At 37.9% G+C, this 27223-nt stretch overlaps 1 protein-coding gene and 1 long non-coding RNA gene across 32 annotated transcripts in view; one reads left to right on the forward strand and one right to left on the reverse strand.

The window, feature by feature from the left end:
• The window catches only part of Dlg1 (discs large MAGUK scaffold protein 1), a 190945-nt gene that overhangs the window by 62526 nt on the left and 101196 nt on the right, over positions 1-27223 (reverse strand). For 25 of the 31 annotated variants that reach the window (XR_005490977.2, XR_005490974.2, XR_005490975.2 and 22 more), the window contains 5 exons: positions 18143-18193; positions 15631-15755; positions 13744-13913; positions 11881-12017; positions 8645-8789 (listed from right to left, as the gene is read on the reverse strand). Coding sequence is in view for 27 of the 31 variants with exons in the window: in NM_001393734.1 (NP_001380663.1) it covers positions 8645-8789; positions 11881-12017; positions 13744-13913; positions 15631-15755; positions 18143-18193 (628 nt within the window). In the remaining 4 variants the exon portion in view is untranslated. The remainder of the gene's footprint in view (positions 1-8644; positions 8790-11880; positions 12018-13743; positions 13914-15630; positions 15756-18142; positions 18194-27223) is intronic. The other 6 variants (XM_063270298.1, XM_039088008.2, XM_039088006.2 and 3 more) reach the window with 1 other exon arrangement.
• The window catches only part of LOC134481091 (uncharacterized), an 84790-nt gene that overhangs the window by 35665 nt on the left and 21902 nt on the right, over positions 1-27223 (forward strand). The window lies entirely within an intron of this gene.

Genomic DNA, 27223 nt, shown 5'->3' on the forward strand with positions numbered 1-27223 from the left:
TTAATACCACACTGTGAACTTTAAAGCAAAGGTAAATTTATTTTTGCTGCTTAGCATAATAGAATTTAATAAATTCTGTCATCTAGGATCGATGGTGCGAGCTCAGTTTTCAGGTAAACACTGGTTTTAACATTCAGATCAATGAAGCTAATTTATTTCACTTGTACTCTTTCGAGAAAATACAACCACAAAGGAATTTCATGTAAGCTGATTTGCAAAATTAAATACAGGAAAGGTCAAAGATTGTCATAGAAAGAACTAAAATACGATGTCTAATAATAAAAATTTTAATAATAATTATTACTTTAATGTGTATAGCTGTTAGCCTGCATGTATGTTTGTGCACCTTGTGCAGGCCTATTGACTGTGGAGGTCAGGAGAAGGGGCCAGGTCCTCCAGGACTGGAGGGACAGTTTCTGAGCTGCCAGTGCTGTTAACCACTGAGTCATCTCTCTAGTCTAGTCAATTTTGCTAGGAAGTCATTTGGAGACTTAAAACAAGAAAAGAAAAGAAAAGAAAAGAAAAGAAAAGAAAAGAAAAGAAAAGAAAAGAAAAAGAGAGTACACAGATTCATAATTTATCATGAATGGAGACCAGAGGTCTAAAAATATTTAAGAAAAGCCTTATATCAGTTCATAACTGTCATCCTAATCTGTGCCTATTTTTAATATTCCCACAAACAGTAGAAATCTGGTAAAAAGAAAATAACCTAAAAAGTAAAAATTATGTTTCACTCCTATAACAGTATCATATGCACACAGTTCTCTTGAAAACCTGTAGTTCAGAGGTAACTGCAGCGCTCCTGACCACACTTTACAAATACCCAGGAAGGAAACATTTTAGGTGGAGGCCCATGGGAAATACACAGACATGTGCAGAGGTCATTAGTTCAAACAACTATGGTGGCTGTGAAGCCAACTTTAAATGAAGAAATGAAGGGATCTGATAAAGGACAACTGAAAATAACCTGTAAAGTAAAAGGAGAAAATGCATATTCTACTAAAAAGGAAGCGGCGTCTCTATAACATACAAAAGGAAGCGTGTTTGATGTCTCCTGGCAGTACAATCTAGGGCTGGTGGTGCGCAGACCCCGGCAAGCAATAATTCATAACTAGTTCCTAACTAAGCAAATCTTTTATATTTGTATCAAAACACTAGCTACTAACAGTTCTCTGCTTTAAAGCCCAAAGTCTTTCCTGGGTGATATATATGTTGATTGATTTTTGACCCTTAAAGGTTTTATTTTTCATGTTTGTACACAACAAAAATCTAAACTAAGAGTAACAACAGAACAAGTGAACATAAAATTCTAATAAATGCCAAAATTATAAAAAAGTAACTTTCCCCTGACAGATGAAAACTGCTCTGTTGGGCAGTAGGATCCTTAACCTACGTCAGTCTCTCTGACAGCAAGGGCTAAAAATTTATGTTCCTATCGATTAAGCCAAAGTTTGATTGTATAAAACATTGCTACCTCTTATACCTGAAAATCTTGTTTAAGAAGATCCCACAGAGAAATGATTGAACAAAGGAACCCAATTTATTATAAAATATCAAACATCAAAACCAATGGCCTAAGACCTGCCAGGTTTGCACAGGAAGAAGCAGACCGTGAAGTGAGAGTGAGAAGACACTAGGGCTGGCCCCTGAGTATAACAGAAAGAGTCTGCACTGGAAGGGAGAGGGCAGAAGCGCACGGCCATTTCAGAACTGTAGACAGGATGATGAGCCTGCTCGTTAGCAACAAGCACAGCTTCACTCCTGCAGACTGTGTTTCAGTCATCTCTATTCTGGTTGCCTTATCTAAGGTAGAAATATCGATTGTGCCTCCTCAATTAGTGCACTTCCATAGCCATCACTTCTTGTTCCCTTCCATATTCTTGTCAAAATTTTGTTCTATGTAGCAATCAACTGTCTCCTAACTTTGACATCTGTTCACTTACACACTCCCTCTTCCAGAAAATCCTTCGCCCCTAATCTTTGACAATCACCTCTTAAATCACATGTGGTCTAATTTGCTTTTCTGCAGAAGTAACAAATGACTATATGGATGCTCTCATATTTGCCGTTACTAAATGTAACTGAATCCTAAACTAAAATCTTCCCAACAACAACAAAAATTCCAAATATATACAGATGAAGTCATTGATAAATTACAGTATCAATGTAGTTTATCATGTTAACAGAAAAAAACAACAGTCTGTAAATAAAATATTTATGCAATTTTAAAACTTAAAAACAAACCATAAATCAGAAGTAAAAATTAGCTGTATTAATCTGACAATGTGAATATGCAAAAGTCCTGGTAATATGCTGTTTTCCTAGAGTTGAGACTGTGGCAGTGATATGCATCATCTTTTCATTTTAAAATTTAATTATGTGTATGGGTGCTTTGCCTGCATATATGTGTGGGCACAGTGTATGTGCCTGATCCCTTAGAGGCCAGAAGGTGTCATATCCTCTGGAATTGGAGTCACAGATGGCTGCCGGCTGTGTGTGAGCTGGGAATTGCACCTGGGTCCCCTGAAGAAGTAGTCAGTGCTCTTAACTGCTGAGCCATCTGTCTAGTTCCTGACATCTCTTTTTAACAGTGACCCAGAAGTTCTATCAGTCAGCAACAAAGGAAACAACTGTTTTAAGAACAAGGAAAAAGGGGTTGGGGATTTAGCTCAGTGGTAGAGCGCTTGCCTAGCAAGCGCAAGGCCCTGGGTTCGGTCCTCAGCTCCGGAAAAAAAAAAAAAAAAAAAAACAACAACAAGAAGGAAAAAACCCCTGAATTTTATATACAAATCACATCGTTGAATAAACTGGCCTTTACAAGACAATCTAAGGTACTTTTAATGAGCTTAGCAATACAGATTATACAATCAAAATAAAGAAGTTAATCATGTTTTTGTGAGTGAAAACTAGAAGCATTTAAAAAGCAGTATCATTTATAATAGTCTTAAGTATTGGTTATCAAGTATTTTGGACTAAATGTAACAAAAACAATTATAAAATCTCTATTATACTACAAAATATTGTGCAGATAAATTTTAAAAATATCTATGTAATTAAGACAAAGCTATCATTTATGGACTGGGTGAAAGTCAACTTTCACCTGTTGCAGAACAGCACAGTACCTTTCTATTCTCTTCATTCTTGGTTGTTCCAGCCACAGTCTTACTCTACAGCCAGGCTAGCTATGAATTAGAAATCTTCCTATATCAACCTAAGTGCTGAGATCATAGGAGCAAGATTATCAAGCTTAGCTTTTTTGTATCTTTGTGTGGTGCATGCACATGTTTTAAACCTGCACACGTGGGCATGACTGTGTGAGTGTGTGTGCATACAGAGGCTAGGAGACTGATACTGAGTCTTCCTCCACTTCACCACACCTCACTGAACCTAGAGGTAGCCAGCATGGTGACTGGCTAGCCCTCCTGTTTTGGCTTCCCCAGCACTGAGACTGCAGACACTGCTGCTGAGCTGGCTCTGACATGGCGCTCATAGTTGGATTTAGTACCGTATGCTTTTGTAACAAACACTTTTGCACTGAGCCATCTCCACAGCTCTAAGACTTATTTTTATTCTAAAAACCATCAAAGAACTTCAAAGAAGACTCAATATAATCTTGAAAAATAACAAAGTTGAAACAGAATACAAGCGGAAATCAACATGTATTATAAAGTTATGTCAACATAGATAATGTGCTTGTTGCCACAAAGATTGGTAAATATGACAACAGTTAGAACTAGAACCATACATATATTCTCTTAGTATATAATAAAATCACACACACACACACACACACACACACGGCTGGGTGGTAGTGGTAACACATACCCAGCACTTGGGAGGCAGACACAGGTATACTCTGGGAGTTTGAAGTCACCCTGGTCTATAGAGTGAGTTTCAGGACCACTAAGGCTACACAGAGAATTCTTTTGTCTCAGAAAACAAAAACAAACTCACCAACATAATACAGTGCTAAAAATCATAATCTGTTTAAGAAATGGTGTTGGGTCACTGGGATATATGTTTGAAAAAAAAGTTACATATAAAAATTAGATCAAAACACTTAAGGCTTAGAGGTTACAGATAAAACTGTAAAGTTTCTAAAGTCCCTTCATAGGACTGTAGGATTTCAATGAGTTTTGAAATAATTAGTCACATAAAATGTTTTAGAGATGGTGTGAGCAGCAGCTGGCACAGGCGAGGAGAGCTGTGCTCAGGCTGCCTCCCTGCCTTCCTTTCATGACAGCCAATAGAAGGCTTTTTGATGCTTACGAGGGCTCGAGTTTGATATGCAAGATGCACAGATGCCATACAAATACTGCTGTACTGCGGCCCGTAGCATGGTGGACGGAGACAGGAACTCTAGCCGTGCATGGAGGCATTAGTATATTGTCATCAGCATGCAATGTTCCAGGAAGGGAAAATAGAATTGAAGAAATTTAGCATAAAACACTGAACACTTAATGACGCAGCTTGGGGTCCAAAACTTAATGTCTTGCCTCCAGTAATCAAACTCTATACTTCAGATGCTGGTGTGAAAAATCAGTCTATCTATTGAGATCTTCAAGATAAAAAAGAATGTAAGGTTTTGAAGGGCCATCCAGATTTCATGAGTTTGGTATTCCATCCCAAAGAAAGCTATGAAATCAGAGGTCTAAGTGATGAGCTCAGATGCAGGGTTTGAGGCTTGAAATAAAAGCAGAAAAGTCATTTCCTCTTCATTTTCCTGGGACAAGAACTGAACACCCCGGATGCTGCTAAGTTGTGGATGTAAAGAATGAAGCGATAGGCTTTATGGTCTGGGCTCCAGAGACTACTCTGTCTCTTCAGTGAGAACAGGCCTACGCTTAAAGCACACCTGCAAAGTTGGTGCTCTTGCAGGCAATTATTAGATAAGTTAGCATCTCACTTTGTCTAGTTACCCTCAAGAGACTAAGCCTGTTCTCATGGAGCAATACTTACTTAAGTGAAATCAGTGAAATTTTGTTTGCAGCCACCAGTTATCCTGGAAAATGAGGTCAGTGACAGATTATCACGTACGGCACTTAGCCTGGCCTCCCTGGCTTTGTAGCTACTGCATCTGGTTGTTCCCATTATGCACAGCTGAAGGCCATCACGAGTGTTGTTTAGGTTGATCAAAATATAATTTTTTCTGTGTTTTTGATCCTATACTTTGTATTTTCAGTAGACATTTTGACCAAGTCCTTATTTTTATACCAAATATACCATAAACTCTAGAAATAACTCAGTTGTCTCTTCTGTTAAGTAAAATAATGAAGGCTCAAAAATAATTGTTCAATTAATTAAAATTTAAAATTTAATTCAATAAAAACTACTGACAGGAAAAGTATAAAACAGAAACTCAGTGAAAACAGTTGTAATTTATTGAATTCATACTACCGACTTCAAACTACTAAACAAAAAACCATACCAACCGAAGAATGCAGGGTTGAGGAGATGGCTCAGTCAGTAAAGTGCTGGCCATACAAGTCTGAGGACCTGAGGATCTGAAGTTGGATCCCCACACATAAGGGAAGCATTGTGCATGTCTGCAACCAAAGCTTTTTGGAGCGAGTGACCAATGAGTCCCTGGAGTTCAGTGACCTGCCAGCCTAGACAAACTTGAGTTCCAGACTCAATGAGAACCTTCAAAAGGCAGGGTGCAAGAGTGACAGACACCTGTCATTGACTTCTAGCCTCACACATAAACCTTACATGCACATATGTGGGCGCCCAAACATAAAAATGTAAAACTTAATTTCGTGGCATAAAAGCAATAATCACAAAAGGTACTGAACATAATTAATTACCTAGAAAATACTCTCTGGTTTCTCCTTAGATAATATATAAATCTTTAGCCTTTTCTTATCACCAGGAAAAATAATGAATAAAGAATAGGGTGAAAATAATTACTTAATAATGCAATCCATAGGTATTAATATCCGTAATTAAAGAGTGGTGATTTCAAGGGTTGAAGATGCAAAAAAACCAGAATACAAAGTTTTTCAAGTCCTTCCTTTGCTAACTGGTTATGGCCATACCACCCTAAACTCACCTGATTTCATCAAATTCTTTGTAAACTGTTTAGCACTATCAAGACCACACACACACACACACACACACACACACACACACACACACACACACACACACACCAGCTCTGTAACACAGAAATGTCAACCTTAAGAGAAATGGGGTGCATAAATTCAAGAGAAATGTATAAGCTGAGCACGGTGGCACAGGTACATAATGAGAACCGAGAAGGCCAAGGCAGGAGGAGCATGAATTTGAGGTCAGCCTGGGCTACATGGCACAATTTTGTCTGAAACAAATAAAATGAAAATGGGATAAAATGAGGGCAAAGACAAAAACCACAAGAGAACAGGCAGGCGCAAAAGCATCCACAGCAGCTATATTCCTTACACATCCCAACTGCAAATGACCCAGCTGTGAGAGAAAATGCGCTGTACACGCATGTAACAGAATACTACAGAGCACTACATCAACAGAAAACAAATCACCAAACTGACAACTACACGGACCTCACACACATTTACAGTACGCAACAGCAACAGACTACAGTTAGACACAGACATTTAAGAACAAGGAGCAGTTCTAAAATATTTACATATGACAAAGTAACAAATACTACATATAGACATGATCTCTCTAAGAACAAGCAGATTTAATGCTATTTCTTCACTCCTGGCCAAGGGAGCCTCAGGCTTGCCTGGTACTTTTTCCTACTCATTCTCTTACTGAGGATTCTTTCCTCGCCTTAGTTTACTTAATCTCCCAGAAGAGAACTCCCTTATCACTGTACTTTCAAATCTCCAGCTACATTCTGCATTGAAGGAACGTGAATGAAGAAGGCAGCTATTGGGAAGGAAGGATAAAGAACTGGAAGTACAAAAAGTATCATTAACAAACCATAGGACCTGAGATGAAAAACCCATTAGGAAAACCAAGCTATAAGGATGCAAAGAAATGAAGTCGGCCTGAAGGTCAAATGAGGTTCAATGCACAGAAAAGCAGTGACTGAAATAATGGTTGTGAATGACTTAAAACTGCTGTGGCCACTGAAGGGCTTGCCGATGACTGAAAAGGTCTGTGTGGGAAGTGCTTAGGTACTCAAGCTGAAGGAGAGGGCAGGAGAGAAAGCAAGATATCAAGACAGCAGAGAGCCACGGTTTACATGAGCTAGAGTGCTTTCCTTAACCTCTAAGAACAGCGATGTGAAGCAAAGCGGCAAGGAAGGTAGTGCAGCATTCATGAAGAAAGCCAGCAGGTCTGCACGGAGACCTGGAGACTTATACATGGAAGAAGCAGTTGAATGCAAGGTCTGGAACGGGCTTGAGGCGGCAAAAACTATGAAAAATAAATACAAATGCTTAAAAAAACCCACAAAATGAATTCATGTGTTTCACTACTAAATAAATTTATAAGTATATCCAAAATGTATAATTGCAATTGCCTAAGATGGGGAATAGTAATGAAATATAAAGTTGAGCTAGCCAAGGTGAACTACAATTTTCTTATCATGTCCTATTAGTTCACAGAACCAAGAACAAACAGTGAAGCGTCCATCAATCCTGTACAACAGACATCAGTTATTACTTACTGCTCTTCAGGGTTAGCGCTTCCACTTAAAAGATGCCAGGCCATTATCAAAAAAGAATTAATTTCATACAAATATTTTTTGTTTAATGCTTTCCTAGGTAATAACCTGGATATTTGTAATGTATATCTCATAAAAATTAGGACATCAACTATCAATTTGTGAAAAGCTGTCCCAAATGTGCACATGGCTGTCCTAAGGAGGCAGTATTCAAATTGAGACTGATGCTAGAATTGATAAGCTAGATTCTTTAAATTCAAGTAAATACATATGAAGTCCTTATGTAAAGTTTATGCACAAAACCAAGGACATGCAAGAATTTCAAGCAGTGACATGTTTTCTTTGTTAAAAAGAAGCATAAAGTCAAAGCCTAGTCAATAAGCCCACCAGAAGCATCAGACTTAGTTCCTTCACACACAGAATAAACTACTTGTTTATTTTTGTGCTCAAGCATATAGCATGAGCCTCCACTATCTCAAAAATACCTTTAGTTAATTGTTATTTACAGAAAAGCTTGAGAATCAAGGTGAAAACGATTTTTTTATGATGATTATGACTTAACAGAATAAAAAAATTCAGATTAAATTTGTGGTTCTCTTAGAATATTTATGTTTTAAAAAGAATTTATTTTGAATTTGTGTGCTGTGTGCTGTGTGCATGGATGCAAGGGCCTGAGGAACACAGAGGCGGGCAGTGAATCACTGCAGCTAGAGTTCCGGTGACTGTGAGCCACCTGAGGGCGCTGGGCACAAAAGTTGGAGCCTCTGGAGGAGCAGTGCGCTCTCCAACTGCTGAGCCATCTTCTCAGCCAGCTCTCTCCTTGCAGAGTCTGTACCCCAGACTGGCCTGAAGTTATGTCTGTAATGCTGGTCCTCATGTCTCCACCTCCCCAACCCTGGGTCTATATGTGTAGAGTACTTTTATGATGTTTAATCTTTTTTTAATACACTGTATACTGGTAACATTATACAGAGCATATTTGTGAAAATAAAACACACGTAAGCAACCTTAAGCTAACAACACACTTACAATTAGTGATGTCGGGTGGTGCATAGCCATCATTTATATACATACTTGTTGGTTTTGCCACTTTCAAATAAACAAAATCAGATGTATTCTTTAAGGCAGTCACTGCTTCTTCATGAGTAACTTCTTCTAAACAGACACTGTTCACCTACAAGGAAATAACAAGAGATAATATTTGAAGATGCTTTTACATGCCTTTTGGTTTTTAGAAGGAAACAATTACCCAAATGATATGGGATATGAGAGAGTGATTCATGGAAAACCAAGACGTGTGGGAAATAAGATAACACATCTTTACTGTCTATGATACATGGAAATTGTTTTTACAGATTCTCATGAAATAGACAATTTTGATTCTAGCTTCCTTCCCCAGCCTCCACTTTCTCTCTAATTAATAGCGCATCTGCGCTATTGCAGAATTTAATTCTTTTAAGGAGAAACAGTGTTAAAACACAAACTAAAAGTAAACTACTTCTGTCAAGCGCTATCCTGTGTGTTGAAATCAGCACAAACGCCATGACTATTGGTTTGTGGGTTATGTTAACTTATTTAGTCTTAGATCTGTAACGTAAGAGCTGACAAATTACTCTGATAGATATACAAGGAAAGAAGATCTCAGAGTTTTAGGCTTGGGCAAAAATTACCTGACATTTATCAAAGAGTCTTTCTTTTTTTGCAGTTTAAACAAGGAATTTTTGAGTATGTGCTAACGTAACAGGATGCACAAGGCCAATCTAAATCACCTTCATGACTAGAAGCTAGAGAGAGTAATGAGAAAGGAGAGAGAACTAGTGACAGTGACACAAAGACCAACACCAAGGCAAAGAGAAAAGTGAGGAATGATGAGGTCTGTGAAGTGCCAGGTTAAAGTCAGTAAAATGAAGCTTCGAGTTGGCCAATTTCGCATAGTTGTAAGAATAAAGGCTTTATTAACTTTTTTTGAGACAGGATTAAAAGTCTTGTTGCTTTTGAAAAAAATCAACACAGGTTGTTGGTTTCCTGCTAACGATGCTGGTTCTGGACAAACAATAAAGCGTTGTATATGTAAGATTAAAAAATAAAATTGATGACTCTGTGGGTAAAAGACTAGTTATACAACCTCGACAACCTGAGTTAGATCCCTAGACTCAAAAACAAACAAGAAACCACTCTGATGTGGTGATACACATCTGCAATCCCAGCATTCCTAAAGCTGGCGGCCGAAATGGGAGACTCAGTGGAACACCTGCCAGCCAGCCTGGAGTGCACGCAGCACAGCAGCAGAAACTCAGACAGACCCTGCCTCAAGAAGGTGAAGACAAACCTTGGAAGCTGTCCTCAGCCCTCCACACAGTAGTGGTACACAGGTACCTGCACTCCCACACATAGAGAATAAAGAATACATAGGAAAGTGAGAAATCTAATGGAAGGCTGTTTATGCTGGCTGGTGGGTATTTCTGGTGAAACTATCACTTGTAGCTTAGGGAAAGGCTGGCAATTATGCTATAAGACAAGAGGCGAGAGTAAAGACACTGTTCCCCATTGCCAAGTTGCTAATGTTGGGAGAAAAACGTTTTACAAGTGTCTAGAAAACAATAGGGTAGTAGCCTTAGTAATGTTACCAACAGAATACCCAATGAGCCCATAAGACCAATGCTTAAGTGGTCAATAAAACCTTTGTACAACAGAGCACACAGCAATTCTTCGTACTATAACTATTTATAGCACACTTCCCAAGTGGAAATGTCATAATTACTACTTACTATACTGCACTATTTTATGTCTTTACAAATGTCTCTGAGCCTTTGTCACTAGGCCTTGATGGTCAAGCACAGTGCTCTGGCCATTACTGCTGTCTTTCTGTCTCCTATCATTACCAGTGTGCTTAGCCTATTCTGTTTAGGACGGGGACAGATGATGGAGTCCATATTTGTGAAAGTGTTAACATATCTGACATGTTGGATTAGCTAGTTTTATGTCAAGTTGGCGTAAGCTAGATAGAGTCAACAGAGAGCAGGGAGCATCAATTGAGAAAAACACCTCCCTAAGATTCAGCTGTAAGGCATTTTCTCAATTAGTGTTCAATGTGGGAGGGTCCAGCCCATTGTGGATGGTGACATCCCTGGGCTGGTGGTCCTGGGTTCTATAAGAGAGCAGGCTGAACAAGTCAGTAAGCAGCACTCCTCTATGGCCTCTGCATCAACTCCTGCCTCCTGGTTCCTGTCCTGCTTGTGTTCCTTTGGTGATAAACAGCATGTAGAATCCTAAGCTGAATTAACCCTTTGGTCCCCAACTTGCTTTTGGGTCATGGTGTTTCACTGAGCAACAGAAACCCTAAGACACATGTCTAGCTTTCTCTTCCCTTCATAGGACCTTCACCAGCACCTTAACTTTTCCTCAGATTTTATTTTCCTAGTGAGCATGAGGACTAAGTAAGGCCTACTTACTTGAACACTAAATAAACGGTGATACAGGCACCAACTTAAATCTTTCACGAAGGGTTTCAACCCTAGGAATATGGATCCATCACAGTACCACCATATTGAGTGAAAAAAGTATCTGTCGGGGCTGGGGATTTAGCTCAGTGGTAGAGTGCTTACCTAAGAATCACAAGGCCCTGGGTTCGGTCCCCAGCTCCGAAAAAAAGAACCAAAAAAAAAAAAAAAAGTATCTGTCAAAAAACTACAGTCCAGCAGCCTCAGAAAAAGTTTCCAAATAAGATATTTATACTTATGCATGTGATTAAACATTTTTATTATTATTTTATATATACTGTGCATGTGTGTATGGGTCCTGTAAGAAGGAGCAATAAGCATTCTCAGCCACTGAGCATCCCTCCAGACCCTGTTTAAACAACATGAGATGAAAAGAGAAAGAGAAATACCACAAAAGTCTTGGTGTTCTTGTTTTGAGCAATGACTTCACTGGTTTTCCTTATGTTATAGATAGCTCAGTTAAAACAAAAGAGGGTCACACATGACCACACACTGCACTGTAAACTTAGACTGTGATTTAACAATAACAAGTCTGTGCATTTCTTTAACCAGGAAAGAGCGATAGGGAAGGAGTTAGGAGAGGAGACAGAGGAAGATGGAGAGGAAGAATCAAGATAAGTGTAGGGCTGTTAGAGGAAACGGTAGTAAGACCAAGAATCACTGCGGTTTGACGAGAGCTGGCTAGAATCCACTCACTCAGACTTCAATGGTTTCAGAATGGACAGCAGACATCAGAATGGCTTTCAGGACAGGACTTATACTCACTGCTAGAAGCTTGTCTCCAATCTGAAGTTTGCCGTCCTTGTGTGCTGCACCTCCTTCAATTATTTTGGTTACATAGATGCTGTTATCCCCAGGAATGTGCTGGTTTCCAACACCTCCAGCAATGCTGAACCCAAGACCTGTTGGAATACATTTGTTCAGATTCTCATCACGACGGTAAATTAAAGCCCAGAGGGAAAAGAATAACAATTAGAAGTGATCCTTCCATCCCACAGAAAATTATTTTACTTGTCTTTGCTTTTAAAACCTTAAGTTTACAGAGACCAGAGAGGGGCCAGTGTGAAGAGCACTGAGATTGCCACTGAGGTGTTCCCAGCACCCACACGACGGCTCAACCATCTGTGACTCCAGTTACAGGGCATCGAACACATTCTTCTTGCCTGGTACTCATGTGGTACACAGACATTTAAGCAAGCAAAACACTCATACACATAAAATCTAAATTATCTTTAAAACCTTAGATTTTTTTATATAAATGCATTATTTTATAGTTACAGATACTCCCTTTTCTTTGGATTTCTTCTTAAAGTCTTCTGTAAATGGATTTGAAAATCAGCAGAAACATAAAATCATGCTTTATGTCTACTCCCATCATTTACTAATAACTTTAATATTTTCATAAGACTGAAAAGGAATAAAAATTGTGTTTATCCTAGGTAGAACATCAGGCTTTAAAATGTAGATACTTTCCCCTAATAGTCTTGAAGTGACAGTTTAAAATAAAATAACAATTTCTGCAGTTCTGAAATCCTGTTTCATTTCCAAATTCTCTGCTTTTTTTTTTTTGGTGGAATCCTCCTTCCTCTAGGAAGTCAAGTACTAACTAGAATTAATATTTCTACTTATCCCATCAGTGTTTTCAAATTCAGAAATCAACTTCCCAGTCCTCACTAGAGGTAAGTGCCATGACACACACTATACTATCCTTTTTAAAATCTGACCTACACTCTATTAGAGTACTTTGTAGATAATCAAAAGTTGGTATAAACATTACGTATGATGTCAAGAGACAAGTGTTTAATAATAAAAGTCCTTAACAACAACAGCAACAACAACAGAAAAACCCAACTTAGCAGCAAAAAAAAAAAAAAAAAAAAAAAAAAAAAAAAAAAAAGAGTCCTTAACAAAATGACATTAAAATGGCTACAAACAAATGTATCCTGACAGAGGGCTGGTAAGATGGCCCAATCCGCTTGCAAAGGTGCTTTTCTACCCAGCCTGACAACCTAAGATGAAGAGTCCTTAGGAATTCACGGGGAAAGAGAGAACTGACTCTTGCAAACTGTCCTGATTTCCACATGCACACCAGGGCAAAGCACTCCTTTCCCACCAAATAAATAAGATTAAAAAAATTTTAAAGTAAGTAGAGATTCTGTTCCCTATTGTTTAAAAGTATTAAGGACAGGTTCCCAAACACCAAGAGAGCCTGTCTCCAAAGGTAGATGAAAAGTGACTGAGGAACACACTCCCCAAGTGCATGCGTGGGTGTGCATACGGCACGCACACAAACACTACATACACACACCACCACACAGAACATATTCTTCTTCAATGTATATACACAACAGGTTATAAAATGGGAATTCCTATCAGACTGCAGGAGTACAGCCACTGCAACTGTACTGGAGACCGAGAGCAGTGTGAACAGCATGCTATGAACCAACCCAGAAGACAACGGCAGGACAATCTTAGAGTAGAGCAATGTTTCACTAATATTTCTTTCTTTTTTTTTCTTTTTCTTTTTTTCAGAGCTGGAGACTGAACCCAGAGCCTTGTGCTTGCTAGGCAAGCGCTCTACCACTGAGCTAAATCCCCAACCCCTCACTCATATTTCTTAATATGTACCTTTAGGGCCTTTAATAAGTTTTATTTCCATGATTTTTTCTGAGGCTGGCTTCCGCCTTTTCACATATAATCGCACTATCGATCCAGCTTCTTTCAATGCTTCAACTGCTTTGCTGTGGGTTACATCACGAACATCTGCTTCATTTACTCTCAGTATACAGTCATTTACCCTGATAGAAATGGAAAATATTAAGACATTAAGTACCAATTTTTCATTTTGATAAAAATTATTTATTCAAGAAAGTATAAATGAAGAAGTATATGTTAAATTCCAACATATAAGTTTCTCAAAAAACAGCAAAAGAAAAAAAATGAAAATAGATTATTTTAAAATATTAGTATATTTCCTATGTACAGATAATGATATGTGATAACATTAGCAAACATTTTACACTAACCACATGCTAGGTACTTCCTTGTATTTTAATCCTTAAAACAACTTGTACCAAGTTTTTTTTTTTTTTTAAAAATTATCTTAGACATGGAGAAAATGAGACATAATAAATTTTAATACAGTGCTCCCAAGGCTATAAATAAGTGACAGAACTCTATTTAAGAATAAAAAAAATGGGAGCTGGAGAGATGGCTCAGCAGTTAAGAGCACTGACTGCTCTTCCAGAGGACCTGAGTTCAATTCCCAGCAACCACATGGTGGCTCACAACCATCTGTAATGGGATCTGATGCTCTCTTCTGGTGTGCATGAAGACAGCTACAGTGTACTCATATATTAAAAATAAATAAATCTTTAAAAAAAAAGAATAAGAAAAATGAAGCTCAAGAACACTTAAGGTCAGTTAAGCTAGTTAGGTAAGAAGATAGTGTCAAAACTAATTAATTTAATTAATTTAATTAAGATGAAATTTTTGTTTTGTTCAAACTTCAGGTGTAGAACTAAAAAATTACTTCTTGAAATGTACATGAACTTAAAGATCATTTAATTCAGAGTTCTTTTATGTAAATAACAGAATTATTATTATTGACATGGTAAGTAAAAATAAAAATGTTTTGTTCCTATTCTTAACATTTTCAGCTTAGTTCTGGTCTTGGCTCTGACTGTCTGGTACTCCATTAGAAAAGAATGGTGGTCATTTCAAATTAGCAGAAAGAGAACAAAATACATTTAAGATATTAAAACTTGTCCTGACAAGTGTCTAATCTAGTTAATTTCGTAACGGTATCTCATACCCAAAGGAATGACAAGTACTTTGAATGTGTTCTTCAGTTAAACAGGAACCATATTAATTTTCACATAGGTTGCACAAACAAAAAGGCAGTAACGTAAGAAAGACTAGGAAGAAAAGGCATGGATGGTCTAATTCCTAACTGTTACGGCAGATCTCACTAGTATACTATCTGCCATACCAGTGAGAAGTTCAGTTTAAAATCTAAAGAGCCACATAAAGTACTAAGAACCTTCACATAAAATGCTGATTTAATAGCTCATAAGATTATAAAATCCTTAGTTCCAACATGTCATTCTGTACTTACATATAAATACAAACGTAGACAACCAAAGAGATAGAAAAATGCCAGAATTTATGGTCCAAGGAAATAACAGTTTTGTAAAAGACAGTTTTCAAAATAGAACACTATATAAAACCTATGTAAGTTTGCTTCCCAAAACAGAAAATAAAAGTTTTGTGACTTTATTTGTAAACACCAAAGACATGACATCTATAAAACTTGTTACAGACATTTAAGCTATCAGAATGCATTATTCAGAGTATTATAATACCTAAGATAAAACTAAATTCCTTAAAGACAGAAACAATACAAAGAGCAAAATTATCTGAGAGTTGGTCATTTCACTGTAGCCTAGCATCCACCTCCTGTCTCCTTTATGTGTCAGTGCTGCCTTTTGTCAACGTCACACATTTAAGACATACCGCAATCTTCCATCCTGGGCAGCTGCTCCTCCCGTGATAATTTTGGTGATGAAAATACTTGAGTCATCTCCAATGTGTGGGTTGTCTGTACCTCCTGCAATGCTGAAACCAAGGCCTGAATTTCCCTAAGGATAGAGAGGAAAATTCCAGAATGTAAGATCTAAGCATTTAGCCTCTAGAACCTATCTGAGATAGGAACCACACCACACAAAGGAAATGAACAGGTAAGAGAAAGATTCTACACCAAATACACATGCTCTTCCTAAGGAGAGATGTCCTCAGAGGTATTTATTATTGCTTAGTGGGTGAGGCTGAAAAAAAAATGTACTGAGTTCTTCAGAGGCCTAGTTCTTAGTTCTCTTCTTACAATTATGTGTAATTTGTTAATTACTCTACCCACAGAGGTGACACTACAAATTTCCTTTAAAATGTATCTCATTCATGTTTGATAGAGCAAACCTCTCCCAAGAGACAAAGTGTGTGGTCTTTTGCTTAATTAACTAGTGTGTTAGAGAAACTGTAGCCCAGAGCACCTCAACCCCGAAGTAATCCTGGCCTTGGCCTCCTGAACCTGGGAAACAGGTGCCATTATGCCTCCTTTCTGAACAGGACAAACATTTTCACTTCTTTAAAAAGGAGCGAGGGCAGTGCTTTCTTCCGACCACTTAGCCAGGTGCTGACTTAAAAACAACCCAACTGGAGCCGACAAGTAACAGCAGCATCAAACTCTGAGATGTTTAACTAATATACCTGATCACCAAATGGTGTGTCCTACAAGCCAACCTGACGATTTATGTCAGTGGCTCTGCTGGTGTCAAGTGAGCTTTAACAACCGCCACCTACTTCTGTGCTTATTTTATTAACAGGAAGACTGAACTTCTAATATTTGCACACAAAAGAGGCTTTACTGCTTTTAAGTCTATAAAGAGAAATATTACTTTGAGCTAAGAAAAGATACTTAGGAATGTTTATTTTCTGCATGTAGCTTCCCACCAACTCAAATAAATAGGTATAGCTGATTTATTACTAACTATTCATACTCAGTAACTTAAAAATCCAATTTCCCACAATTTGTCCCAAATCCCAATATAATTAATTTTTTTAAAGGTTAAATTCTTTAAAGAATTAGTAGAACTTCAACATGAATAAAAGATTGTGGAAAGCTGCCAAGAAATTTAAGTATTCAAGTTTTCCAAGCAGTGGAAAATAAACAGTCCATAGACTGAATGTAAGAAACTTAGACGGCGGGGTTGGGGATTTAGCTCAGTGGTAGAGCGATTGCCTAGCAAATGCAAGGCCCTGGGTTCGGTCCCCAGCTCCGAAAAAAGAAAAAAAAGAAAAAGAAAAAGAAAAAAAAACCTAGAGGGCACTGGGCGAGGATTAAGGGAGTGAGTCCATCAGCAGCGATGTCTTACGATGCCCATGAAAACATACGCCAGACCGACACTGAGCACGCTTGAATGTCACTGAGGAACCTGCTAGCCTGAGTGGGTGACCTGAAGTTAGCAGTTGACGATGAAGTTTACTACATGTGGGAAGACCCTTCAGTCCTACTCACTTTACTGGGCATCTGCTCTGGCTTCAAACTCAACAAAATACAATTATCTAAGATTTTAGTTCTTAAAATATAGATATTCTGGTACTTAGAAAAGTTGCTTTTGTAGAACATTTAATCATTTAATTCCCTGGAAGTGCTTGCCAGACAAAGGCAATGTTTCTAAAATAGACAGATGGACAGACAGACAGACACACACACACTTTCATTCACCTATACTAATGTGTGTGTGTGTGTGTGTGTGTGCGTGTATGTATGTATGTATGTATGTATGTATGTATGTATGTATGTATGTGAATTTGAGACAATCTTATGGAGTTCAAGCTGCCTTGAATTCACCACTGAACTTCTGATCCCCCTGCCACCTCTTAGGCACTGGGACTACAAGTCTGCCACAACCCAGATAGCATACTACTTTTTTAGAAAAATTAAAAAGAGAATTTCAACAAACTATAATAGTTTAGAGTACCATAAAGAGATAACTATATGGAGGGGGTTGGGGATTTAGCTCAGTGGTAGAGCGCTTGCCTTGTAAGCTCAAGGCCCTGGGTTCGGTCCTCAGCTCCGAAAAAAAGAAAAAAGAAAAAAAAAAAGAAAAAAAGAGAGAGATAACTATATGAAATGCTGTTTCCTGGAGGGAAAAACGAAAACACCTTAAAAACTAAGGAGTAAGAAACACGGACTTCAGGTAAACAAATACACGGTAACAAAGGCAGATGTAACAATAACATAACTGGAATTCTCTGTATCACCTTATGCTTCTTCTGTAAATCTACAAAAATTTAAAAGATATGGAAGAAAAAAAAGAAATAAAATGCCATGGCTAATTTTATGACCTGTGAACTTAAAAAAGAAAACATTTCATTTTTCTGGTTTTAAAAGACATTTCATCCTTGGATTCCATGATTGAACAAATATTTAAAAGTTCAAACAACAGATTAAGATAATAGATTTTACCCTTTCAAGTGTGATTTCCTCATATTCATAATCTGCATCAGTACCATTAACCTGGAAAGAAAAAAAATAGCTCAGAAACTCAGAATGACAATTCTGAAATGTCAAGATAATTCTACATGATTTATTAATGAAAACCTGTTAAACATGATGATTCAAAAACACAGCTCTAGTTTAGTGACTTTAGACAAGATTTATAAGGCATGGAAGAGGACAGATGTGACTATGCTATAGTATTATATCATGTGACTATGCTATAGCATTATATCATGACTTTCAAAGACAGGAGGCGTGCACTTAGCTTTTACTAGTTTGAGTGTTGGTAATGATTTCTGTGTATAGATGTCTATGTATAGATGAACCACGTGCACCCAACTGTCCCAGGAAGCCAGAGGAGAGAGTGAGTACATTGGATCTCGGTCATGGTAAGCTGACAAGTGGGTGCTGGGAACTGAACCTAGATCCTATGTATGCTCTTGACTGATAACCAATCCCTTATAGCCCCCATCTTTCTTGTCTTGATCCACATAGCCAATCAGCTGTCAGCTCTTTCTAATTTAAACATTTTAACTTCTGAAAAACTATCACTTCTTCATTCTCATTGTTATTACTTTGATTCAGGCCTTGTCTAAACTTCTTCTGGAACACTGCAAATGAATGTCATCTAGTCAATCAAACCTAGATTAGTGTTATCCACTTTTATATTTTAGTCAGACTAGTCTTTTAAAAGTCCAGGATGTTAACATATTTCTTTCAAAGCTTTCAGAAATTCTCCCTGCCTAAAACTTAAAGTCTGTGGCTTTAAAACCAAGGTTCTGTATGAACTAACCCCACTTACTGCTTGCTCCCATCTGAGACACAGCAAACATGTTCAGTTTATTCTCTAGTCTCTTTAGAGGCATTCTCATATTGAGTGCCCTTGAATCAGATTAGTCTAGGCTTAAACTCCTGCATTACAATCTCTAGTAACTGGGGGCTAGGCAATATACAAAATGTACGTCAGAAGAGTTATTTCTGAAAATGACTCCTATTTTCCATCCCACTCACTCTATGCTGACAGGGGATAAGTCTATTTCCCTTCCCCTAGAACAGTGAGACTGAGTGCTTCTGAGTCTTAGGTACTTGTAGTACATGGCTTTGCCTTGCAACTTAGCATTCCTTACAGCTTAGCAGATACAGTTTGAGGAAACTCAAATTGCTGATGACCAGACCCAAAGGATGGAAAACCAAGGTACTTAGCCCTTAGTCTTAGACTCATTTTTAACTGAGTAGAGCCAGTACCAACTGTCATTCAAGCTCGTGAGGTAAACTTAGACTTTCTAATCTTCACCAGTAACCCATCCAAAACTCTTGTCATTGGGACCCAGATAGTTATTAACCTGTGAGATTTATGAGAAACAATGAATAACTGTTTTTAAAAAATGATACCAGTGGAGCTGGAGAGATGGCTCAGCGGTTAAGAGAACTGGATGTTCCTCCAGAGGTCCTGAGTTCAATTCCAACAACCACATGGTGGCTCACAACCATCTGTAATGGGATTCGATGCCCTCTTCTGGTGTGTCTGAAGACAGTGACAGTGTACTCACATACATAAAACTTTAAGCCTTATGTCTTAGAAAATGATACCAGCTTTTAGTGTGGTTTATTATACAATGACAGATAGCAGAACAACAAAGATCCCACAACCTCTCCCTGCCAAAACCCCATAAGCTCCTTTGCTCTCTTCACTATATGTAAGTTTAGTCCAGGTCTGTCCAGAAAGGAGATTTCTTTTGAGGGCATTTGAAATCCATGTCTACTTAAGAGATGTTAGGAGGAGGAGGAAAATAGAAAGACTACATTCCTCTTCCACAATCGTATGTAGAATTTTCATGGACCTATTCATACTCTCCAGACTCATCTATATATTTGACATAATATCATTGAGGAAAGGGAGAAGAAGGAAAAAGAGGGAGAGAAGAAATGGAGAAAATTGGTTGCACATGTTGTGGAGGGCTGAAGTTAGAAATAAAAGACTCAGCTATAGTTAGCATGTTCAATGGCTACTGAACGAACACGTTTATATTCAGAACACATGTTTATATTCAAATTTAAATTGATTAAAACTCAGTGCTATTGTGGCAGGTACATTTGTTGATATGATTTTATTGTATTTCCCTTACACCCTAAGGATAAAGCCCAGTAACTACAGTGAATGGTGTATTTTAGGTGCTTTGGACTCAGACAGAGTCTTCTTCTGTAAACTCTGTGTATTTTCTTTTTAGATGACTGATTGCTAGGCATTTCATACTTTTGTCATTATAATTTATGGATCCATCCTTTCAAGTGGTTACTGTTTACATCCTGGAATAATAAAATTATTGATAAATTAAAAAGTTATATATTTTTGGATACTGGTACAAAGGCCATAAAGAAACACAAAAAACTTAGCACATATACTCAATCCTTCACTGACACAGACTTAAATTTTCTAATTAGGAAAGTACTAATAAAATCAATCTAGGCAAATCCTAGCATGTTAAAAGTATATGACTTGGCCAAAGGAAGATAACAAAGATGCTTAAGTTATTAATATCCTATAGCTTAGGTTCAATTTAGTAATACCTTTTCCACAGAATAATATATTGGAATTCAAGATTTTACACATTAATATTCATAATTCATGGTTCATATTGCATAATCTGAATAACTAAACTTCAAAGTCTATATCACAAGCCAAGAATCTAAAATTAAAATGTAAAGAAAAGCAAAAGTTCTTCCTCGTGCAGAATTAATGTAACTAAATAAAAATCAATGCTGAAGAGTTTGCTTAAAATTTTCCCTAAATAATGACTAAGTTTGTAACTGTTCTTTGCTACTTTGTGAGTTCTTTTCCCCTATCCTTTACCCATCTTCCTGACCCCTGGTTTTACTCTCTGTCACTGGACAGGAGAGAGAAGAATAGGAGGAAAGGAGGGAAAAAGGGAGGGAGGAAAGGAAGGAGGAAGAAAGGGAGGGAGGGAGGGAGGGGGTTCCTTGAATTTAATTTATTTTATTTCTTTCTTGAGCGTAACTTCTAACAAACTCCATCCAACCTTCATGAACGACTCTGCCTCTCAGGGCCCAAGCATTTATACACCCTCTGAAAAGTTCCCAGAATTCCAAATGTCACACAATCGCAGAAACTTTCTAAAGCTAGCAAATCATCTCTCTGCCTAGAGCATGAGGCAAATCATAGTCAGCAACCCATATCCCCACACCTGGGATTTAAACAAAAGCATACAACATTTGTTTATTTTTTTAAACCAATAGTTCATTTTAAATACTCATAACTATCAACTATACTATATGGAAAAACTGAAGACTATTATGTAAGAAATTCATTAAATCTCAACTGAATGAATTTTGTTCTACATTTAGCCTTTAGGATTTGTTTTGAGAGAAAATTGTGACAGAAAAGATGAGAGTGATTTCAACAAATTCACTCTTTTACCTTTAACGGAACTTGTAAGAAATCTACATTTTTTGGTCCTTACTTTTGCCTTATATTAATATTTTTACTGTTTTATCTTTAAAATTTTGCATTTATTATCTGTGTGTGTAGGTACCATGCAGGTCAGAGGACAACTTGTGGGGAGCCGCAGTACAGTACTGGGGAATCAAACTCAGGTCTTTATGCTGAGAGACACAGACCTTTATCCACAAATCACCTTGCCAGCATAATTTTCCCTTTTCAAGGGCAGAAAATGGATGGAGAAAGAATGAAGTTCAGTGCCAGTGAGGCTGTGTCAATCTGTACTTAAAATTGAGTTTAATACACCATATTGGAAAACTGAAAGTTACTTCCAAAAAAAAGAATAAATAAGGATGTTTGGTTTTAGTACTTCTACTAAATACAGTAGTAAAAGTTCAAATGAGGACAATAAGTCACCCATAAGAAATAGCAGATATGTGCAGTAGAGAAAATTCAAAGGAATCCACACAACTATTGCAACTAATAATGAACTCAGCAAAGCTACAGGATAAAATATCACTATCTAAAATCTTATATTTTTATTTACCACCAAAAGGAAGTATACAGCTTATATACTAAAAATTATAAAACATCATTAAAAGAAGTCAAAAGAAACATTTTATAACAATTCTTTTTTTTTTTAAATGAGAGGTAAAATCATTCAATAAAGCAAGAACAGTAAGCAGCAAATTATATTCATCGGGAAAGAACAAAGGTTCTTTTCCCTACCCACACCCTACAAAAATGAAATCAAACTAGAGTAACACCTAAATTTAAGAACTAAAGCTTCAAAAATAGTAGAAGAAAGCATAAATGTAAATCCTCATGATTGTGCATTAGGCAATATTTCCCAACTACCAAAGCTAACACCACCACCACCACCACCACCACCACCACCACCACCACCACCACCACCACCACCACCACCACCACCACCATAATTTGGACTTTGGTGTTTCAAAGGAGAGTATTAAGAAATTAAAATACTATCAAAAAATAGGAAAAAATTAAAAACCCTATATTCATAGAGGACTTGTCTACAGAGCACTTCAAAAGGTATTAAAGAACAAATAAAAATGGGCACAGGATCTAAATAAAAATCTCTCCCAAGATAAATGCCAATAAATACATGAAAGACATTTAATCTCACCAGTCATTAAGGAAATGTGAATCACAGCTGTTGTAAGGTATGGTATTACGAATACTGTAACAACAACCTGGCTAAAGAATAAGATTAGTGGTGATGTGGAAGAACTGGAAACCATTTCTTACTGGTGGGAAATAGAAAGTGGTATAGCTACTTTAAAAATTAACCTGTCAGTTTCTGAAATGTCAATACATTGATCATATGGCCCAGCAACTCCCTGTTGGCATGGAATGAAGCTCCAGGGCCACAGAACCTGCAAGAATAACGGCACCAGTTCTAGCTTTAACAGCCAAAATGGACACGACCCAGTGTTTCTGTGGTGAGCAGCTACGCAATGGCTACGTAAGAGCACATTATTTAGTAGTTAAAATGGGTGTATTAGGAGAGGTGGGGTATGCTCATTTTAGAGTGTTAGCCCGATATGCTTAAGGGCCTGGGTTTAATTCCCAGCACTGGGGATGGGATGAGAATTGGAGGTCCAGAACAAAAGTAACAAAAACGAAACCACAAAATTTATGCTTGTTATAACAAGGATAAACTTTGAAAGCACTGTGTTAAGTGAAAGAAGCCAGACCCCCACCCCCACCCCGCAAAAGACACAAGAGGCACAGTTATTTATATGAAAATTCCAGAACACACAAAACCCATAGTGACTTAAAGAGCCAAGGCATTAGGGAAGAGTGGGAAGAGACCTTCTGTGGGTACAAGGTTTCTTTTCAGTATGATGAAAATGCTCTACAGACAGTGGTGCTGACACACAATGGTAGGAGTAGATGAAACTCAGAGAATCATGGGTGGACTGTGTGTCATTTGGTGGCTACATGGAGAGAGAGATAGAAAGGCAGGTCCTTCCCCACATCCTAGGCTACTCTCCTATGCCTGGCTATGAGCACTGGGATTATAGGACAACATGCTACTAATGCTAGATCAGTACATTCAAACAATTAGGAGAAAGGGTAGCAACCACACGAGTGCAAACCACAATAAGTTAATGGATTTCAAACAGCCTGTTAAAGATGACTGAGAGTTTATTAAGCCTTGTGCTGGCTGCTGAGAACACGAGGCAAAATACAGTGAGTTGCAGTACAGGAATGGAAGGAGGAGATGGGTTACAATACACATGTATCCTTCCTTGGTGAATTTTGCGGTGTCAGTGTAACTAGAAGTGTGTTCTGAACAAGAAAATCTCAGTCTCTTCCTTCTCTTCTCTTCTTCATGCACATGCTCTGGAAACTGCACATAGGGGCTTGCACGTATTTTTTTTCTTATTTTTAATTCAGTTCTCTAGCTAATATTAAGTGATCAGGATTAACAAGGTGATAATAAATGAGTTTTAAAAACACCTTGTAATATATCTAAAATCTCAAAACTAAACTCTTAAATCTTTTAACAGTTTAAAGTGTTTAACTTAGGGCTGGAGAGATGGCTCAGTGGTTAAGAGCACTGAGTGCTCTTCCAGAGGTCCTAAGTTCAGTTCCCAGCAACCACATGGTGGCTCACAACCATCTGTAATGGGATTCAATGCCCTCTTCTGGTGTGTCTGAAGACAACTACAGTGTACTCACATAAAAATGATCATAGCCGGGCAGAAAAATTTACTACTTAATACTTATTTGGGAGCAAGAGAGGAGTTGAGACAAGATCCTACCATATAACTCTAGCTGTCTTAGAATTTGCTATACAGAAAATCCAGCTAGGCTCAATCCTTGAACTGAGTCCACCTGCTTCTACCTCCTCTGCTAGGAGTAAAGGCGTGCACCACTCCATCTAGCTACTACCTAACATTTTATACATTATTCTGTAAGAGCAGGGGTGACTCATTCCCTGGTAAATCTTGATTGGGGAACTGGAATTTGACTTACTTCCTTAAGATGAAAAAGCTATCGCATTAGTCCAAAGCTGAAATTTCCAACAAAAGGACATGAGAGTAAGACTGGGTTCTTAGCTAGCTTCTGGGGTGGTATATTTGGCTAGCTTTACTACCATTGCATAACTGCTAGGTTTGTTACCTACTCTGTCTAAAGACAATACATTTTACATAAAAATAAATCTGCTTTCCTTTTTGAAAACTAGAGATTTAAACAAAGATGGTCTATATGGTCAATATGGCCAATAAAAGCAAAACCTTAGGCACTCAGCCATCCTAAGCTTCCATAACTAGGAACACTGTATACATGCTGTTGCATTTCCCTTGAAGGGGAAAAGAGTGCTCTGTGACTCCCTCATGGGGAAAACAAATGTAAAGAAGTTTAAACATGAACCAAAATCACAGCCTTAGAATCTAACTGTACCTAGTTAAGGTGATGTGATGGTCTTCAAAGGCTCACATATATGAAAGCTAGGACACCAGTTGGTGGAACTCTTTTAGGAAGGACTATAAGGTGTGGCCTTGTTGGAAGAGGTGTGTCACTGGGATTGTGTTTGGAGGTTTCAAAAGCCACTCCCAGTTCCTGTGATTGTTACTATGTAAGCTCTCAAGTTACTGCTCAAGTGCTGTGTGCCTGACTGCCATCAAGCTCTCAATCATGGAGGTCACAGATTAACTTTTTGAAACCATAAACAAGTCCCCAGTAAATTCTTTCTTCCATAGTTGCCTTGGGAATGGTGTCTCTTTACAGATATAGAGAAATAATTAGGGCAGATGGATTGGCGCTTTGTGTGGGCATGTTCACATGTATGCAGGTACTCATGCTGGCATGATTTTGTAGAGGCCAGAGGACAATCCTGGGTGGTGGTCTTCAAATGTTACCTGCCTGGATTGTTGGGTTAAGGTCTTTACTGACCCAGAACTGCCAAGTTAGCCCCTTGGACCCTCCTATCTCTGCTGCTCCAGTGCTGGGATTACAAACACAGGATGATGCTGTTTTGGGACAGTGTCTCAGTGTGTTGTTAATTAGTTGGTATAAAACCATAGATGAGATCACAGAGATCTGTCTGCTTCTGGCCTTTCCAGTACTAGAATTAAGTGTGTCCCACTATGCTAACTCACCTGGCTTTATTTCACAACAGATTCAGGGTCTTAAGAACTCTTTTGATTGAACCATCTCCCAATCCTTGTTTTTGAAAGTGTCTCATTGTAGCTCAGGCTGGCCTCAAGTTCACAATCGCCCCACCTCAGCCATGAGTGCTAAAATTACAGATGTAGGCTAAACTATTAGATCCGCTGGCTACTAATATATCTTAAAAATGAATAAATTATATCTTGTCTTGAATCTTTCTATCACATCTCAAGTCACGGGGATTGTATAGAAGACCCTCAATATATCTTCCTTGGCATGAAAAATATTTTCAGTAGTATTCCATAAAAAGTTGAAACTGCAAGATTGTTGCTTGATATTTTAAAGTTCAGTGTGCTGGTATTTCCTCTAAAATGTGCATTTGTTTCCTTAATGATACTATAATTTTCTGTTAGATTTTTATAACCTATTAGCTAAAAGGGTTTAAAAATATACAATCACTGATTCTACTCCGAAACAAAGCATACTTCAAGAAAAAGAACTAGAGCAAGCGTGCCAAAAATATATTAACAAAGCACAAAACCTTGGGCTAGTGAGATGGTTCAGCAGGTACAGACACTTGCTGCCAAGGCTAAGGGCCTGTGTTCAGCTGCCTAATCCCTTAGAGCAGAAGGGTTAAAATGACTCTCACAATCCTGCAAATTGTCTATTGGCTTCCATGTAAAATTCCCCTCCCCTGCCTCTGTATCAGATAGATAAATGTCAGACACAGTCTCTCAAGTACAACGTTCTTCCCAAGTATTCGTTATCAGTGCAAGGGAAACACTGAATGGGTGAAGAGTTCTGAAGAGTGAAGAATCGCTCTCTCCCTCAGCTCCGCATTAAGTTTTCCAAGTGTTTTCAACCCCCCTCCCCGAATATGCTACACATCAGTATTTATACAAATACAAAATAAAATGCTTATTATATAGCTTGAAAATTAACTATAGATTTAAAAAATGGGTAAAAGGATTTCCTAAGACTATAAAAATGATACTCCACTAAAAATGAGCCCAACTGAAAGCACAGAGAGCACCCCTTCCACTAGATGTACAGGCGCCAGGCTGTTTGCCTCCAAAGTCATGGCTCTTTCAGAGGAACCTAGCTAGTAATCTTGAAAAACTGTATTTTTTAAGAAAGTAATTTTAGAGCTAAATAACAGCATTATAGCTAATTATTTCTTCATATGAATATACACAAACCAGCTTGCTAAAAAACCTAATGGTGCAATTAAAATTCTAAAATAACTGTGACTTATACAACTATTATACAAGCATTATATAAGTAACTACAAAAAAATTATTATGAGTTGGGGTAGAAAGATGGCTCAGAAGCTGAGATCACTGGCTGCTCTTCCTGAAGACTGGGTTCAATTGCCAGCACCCACAGGGCAGCCGGCAACTACTTGTAACTCCAGGTCAGGTGGGATCTTACATACCCTCTCCAGA

This window comes from Rattus norvegicus, chromosome 11 (assembly GCF_036323735.1).
Source record: "Rattus norvegicus strain BN/NHsdMcwi chromosome 11, GRCr8, whole genome shotgun sequence".
NCBI classification, from domain to species: domain Eukaryota; kingdom Metazoa; phylum Chordata; class Mammalia; order Rodentia; family Muridae; genus Rattus; species Rattus norvegicus.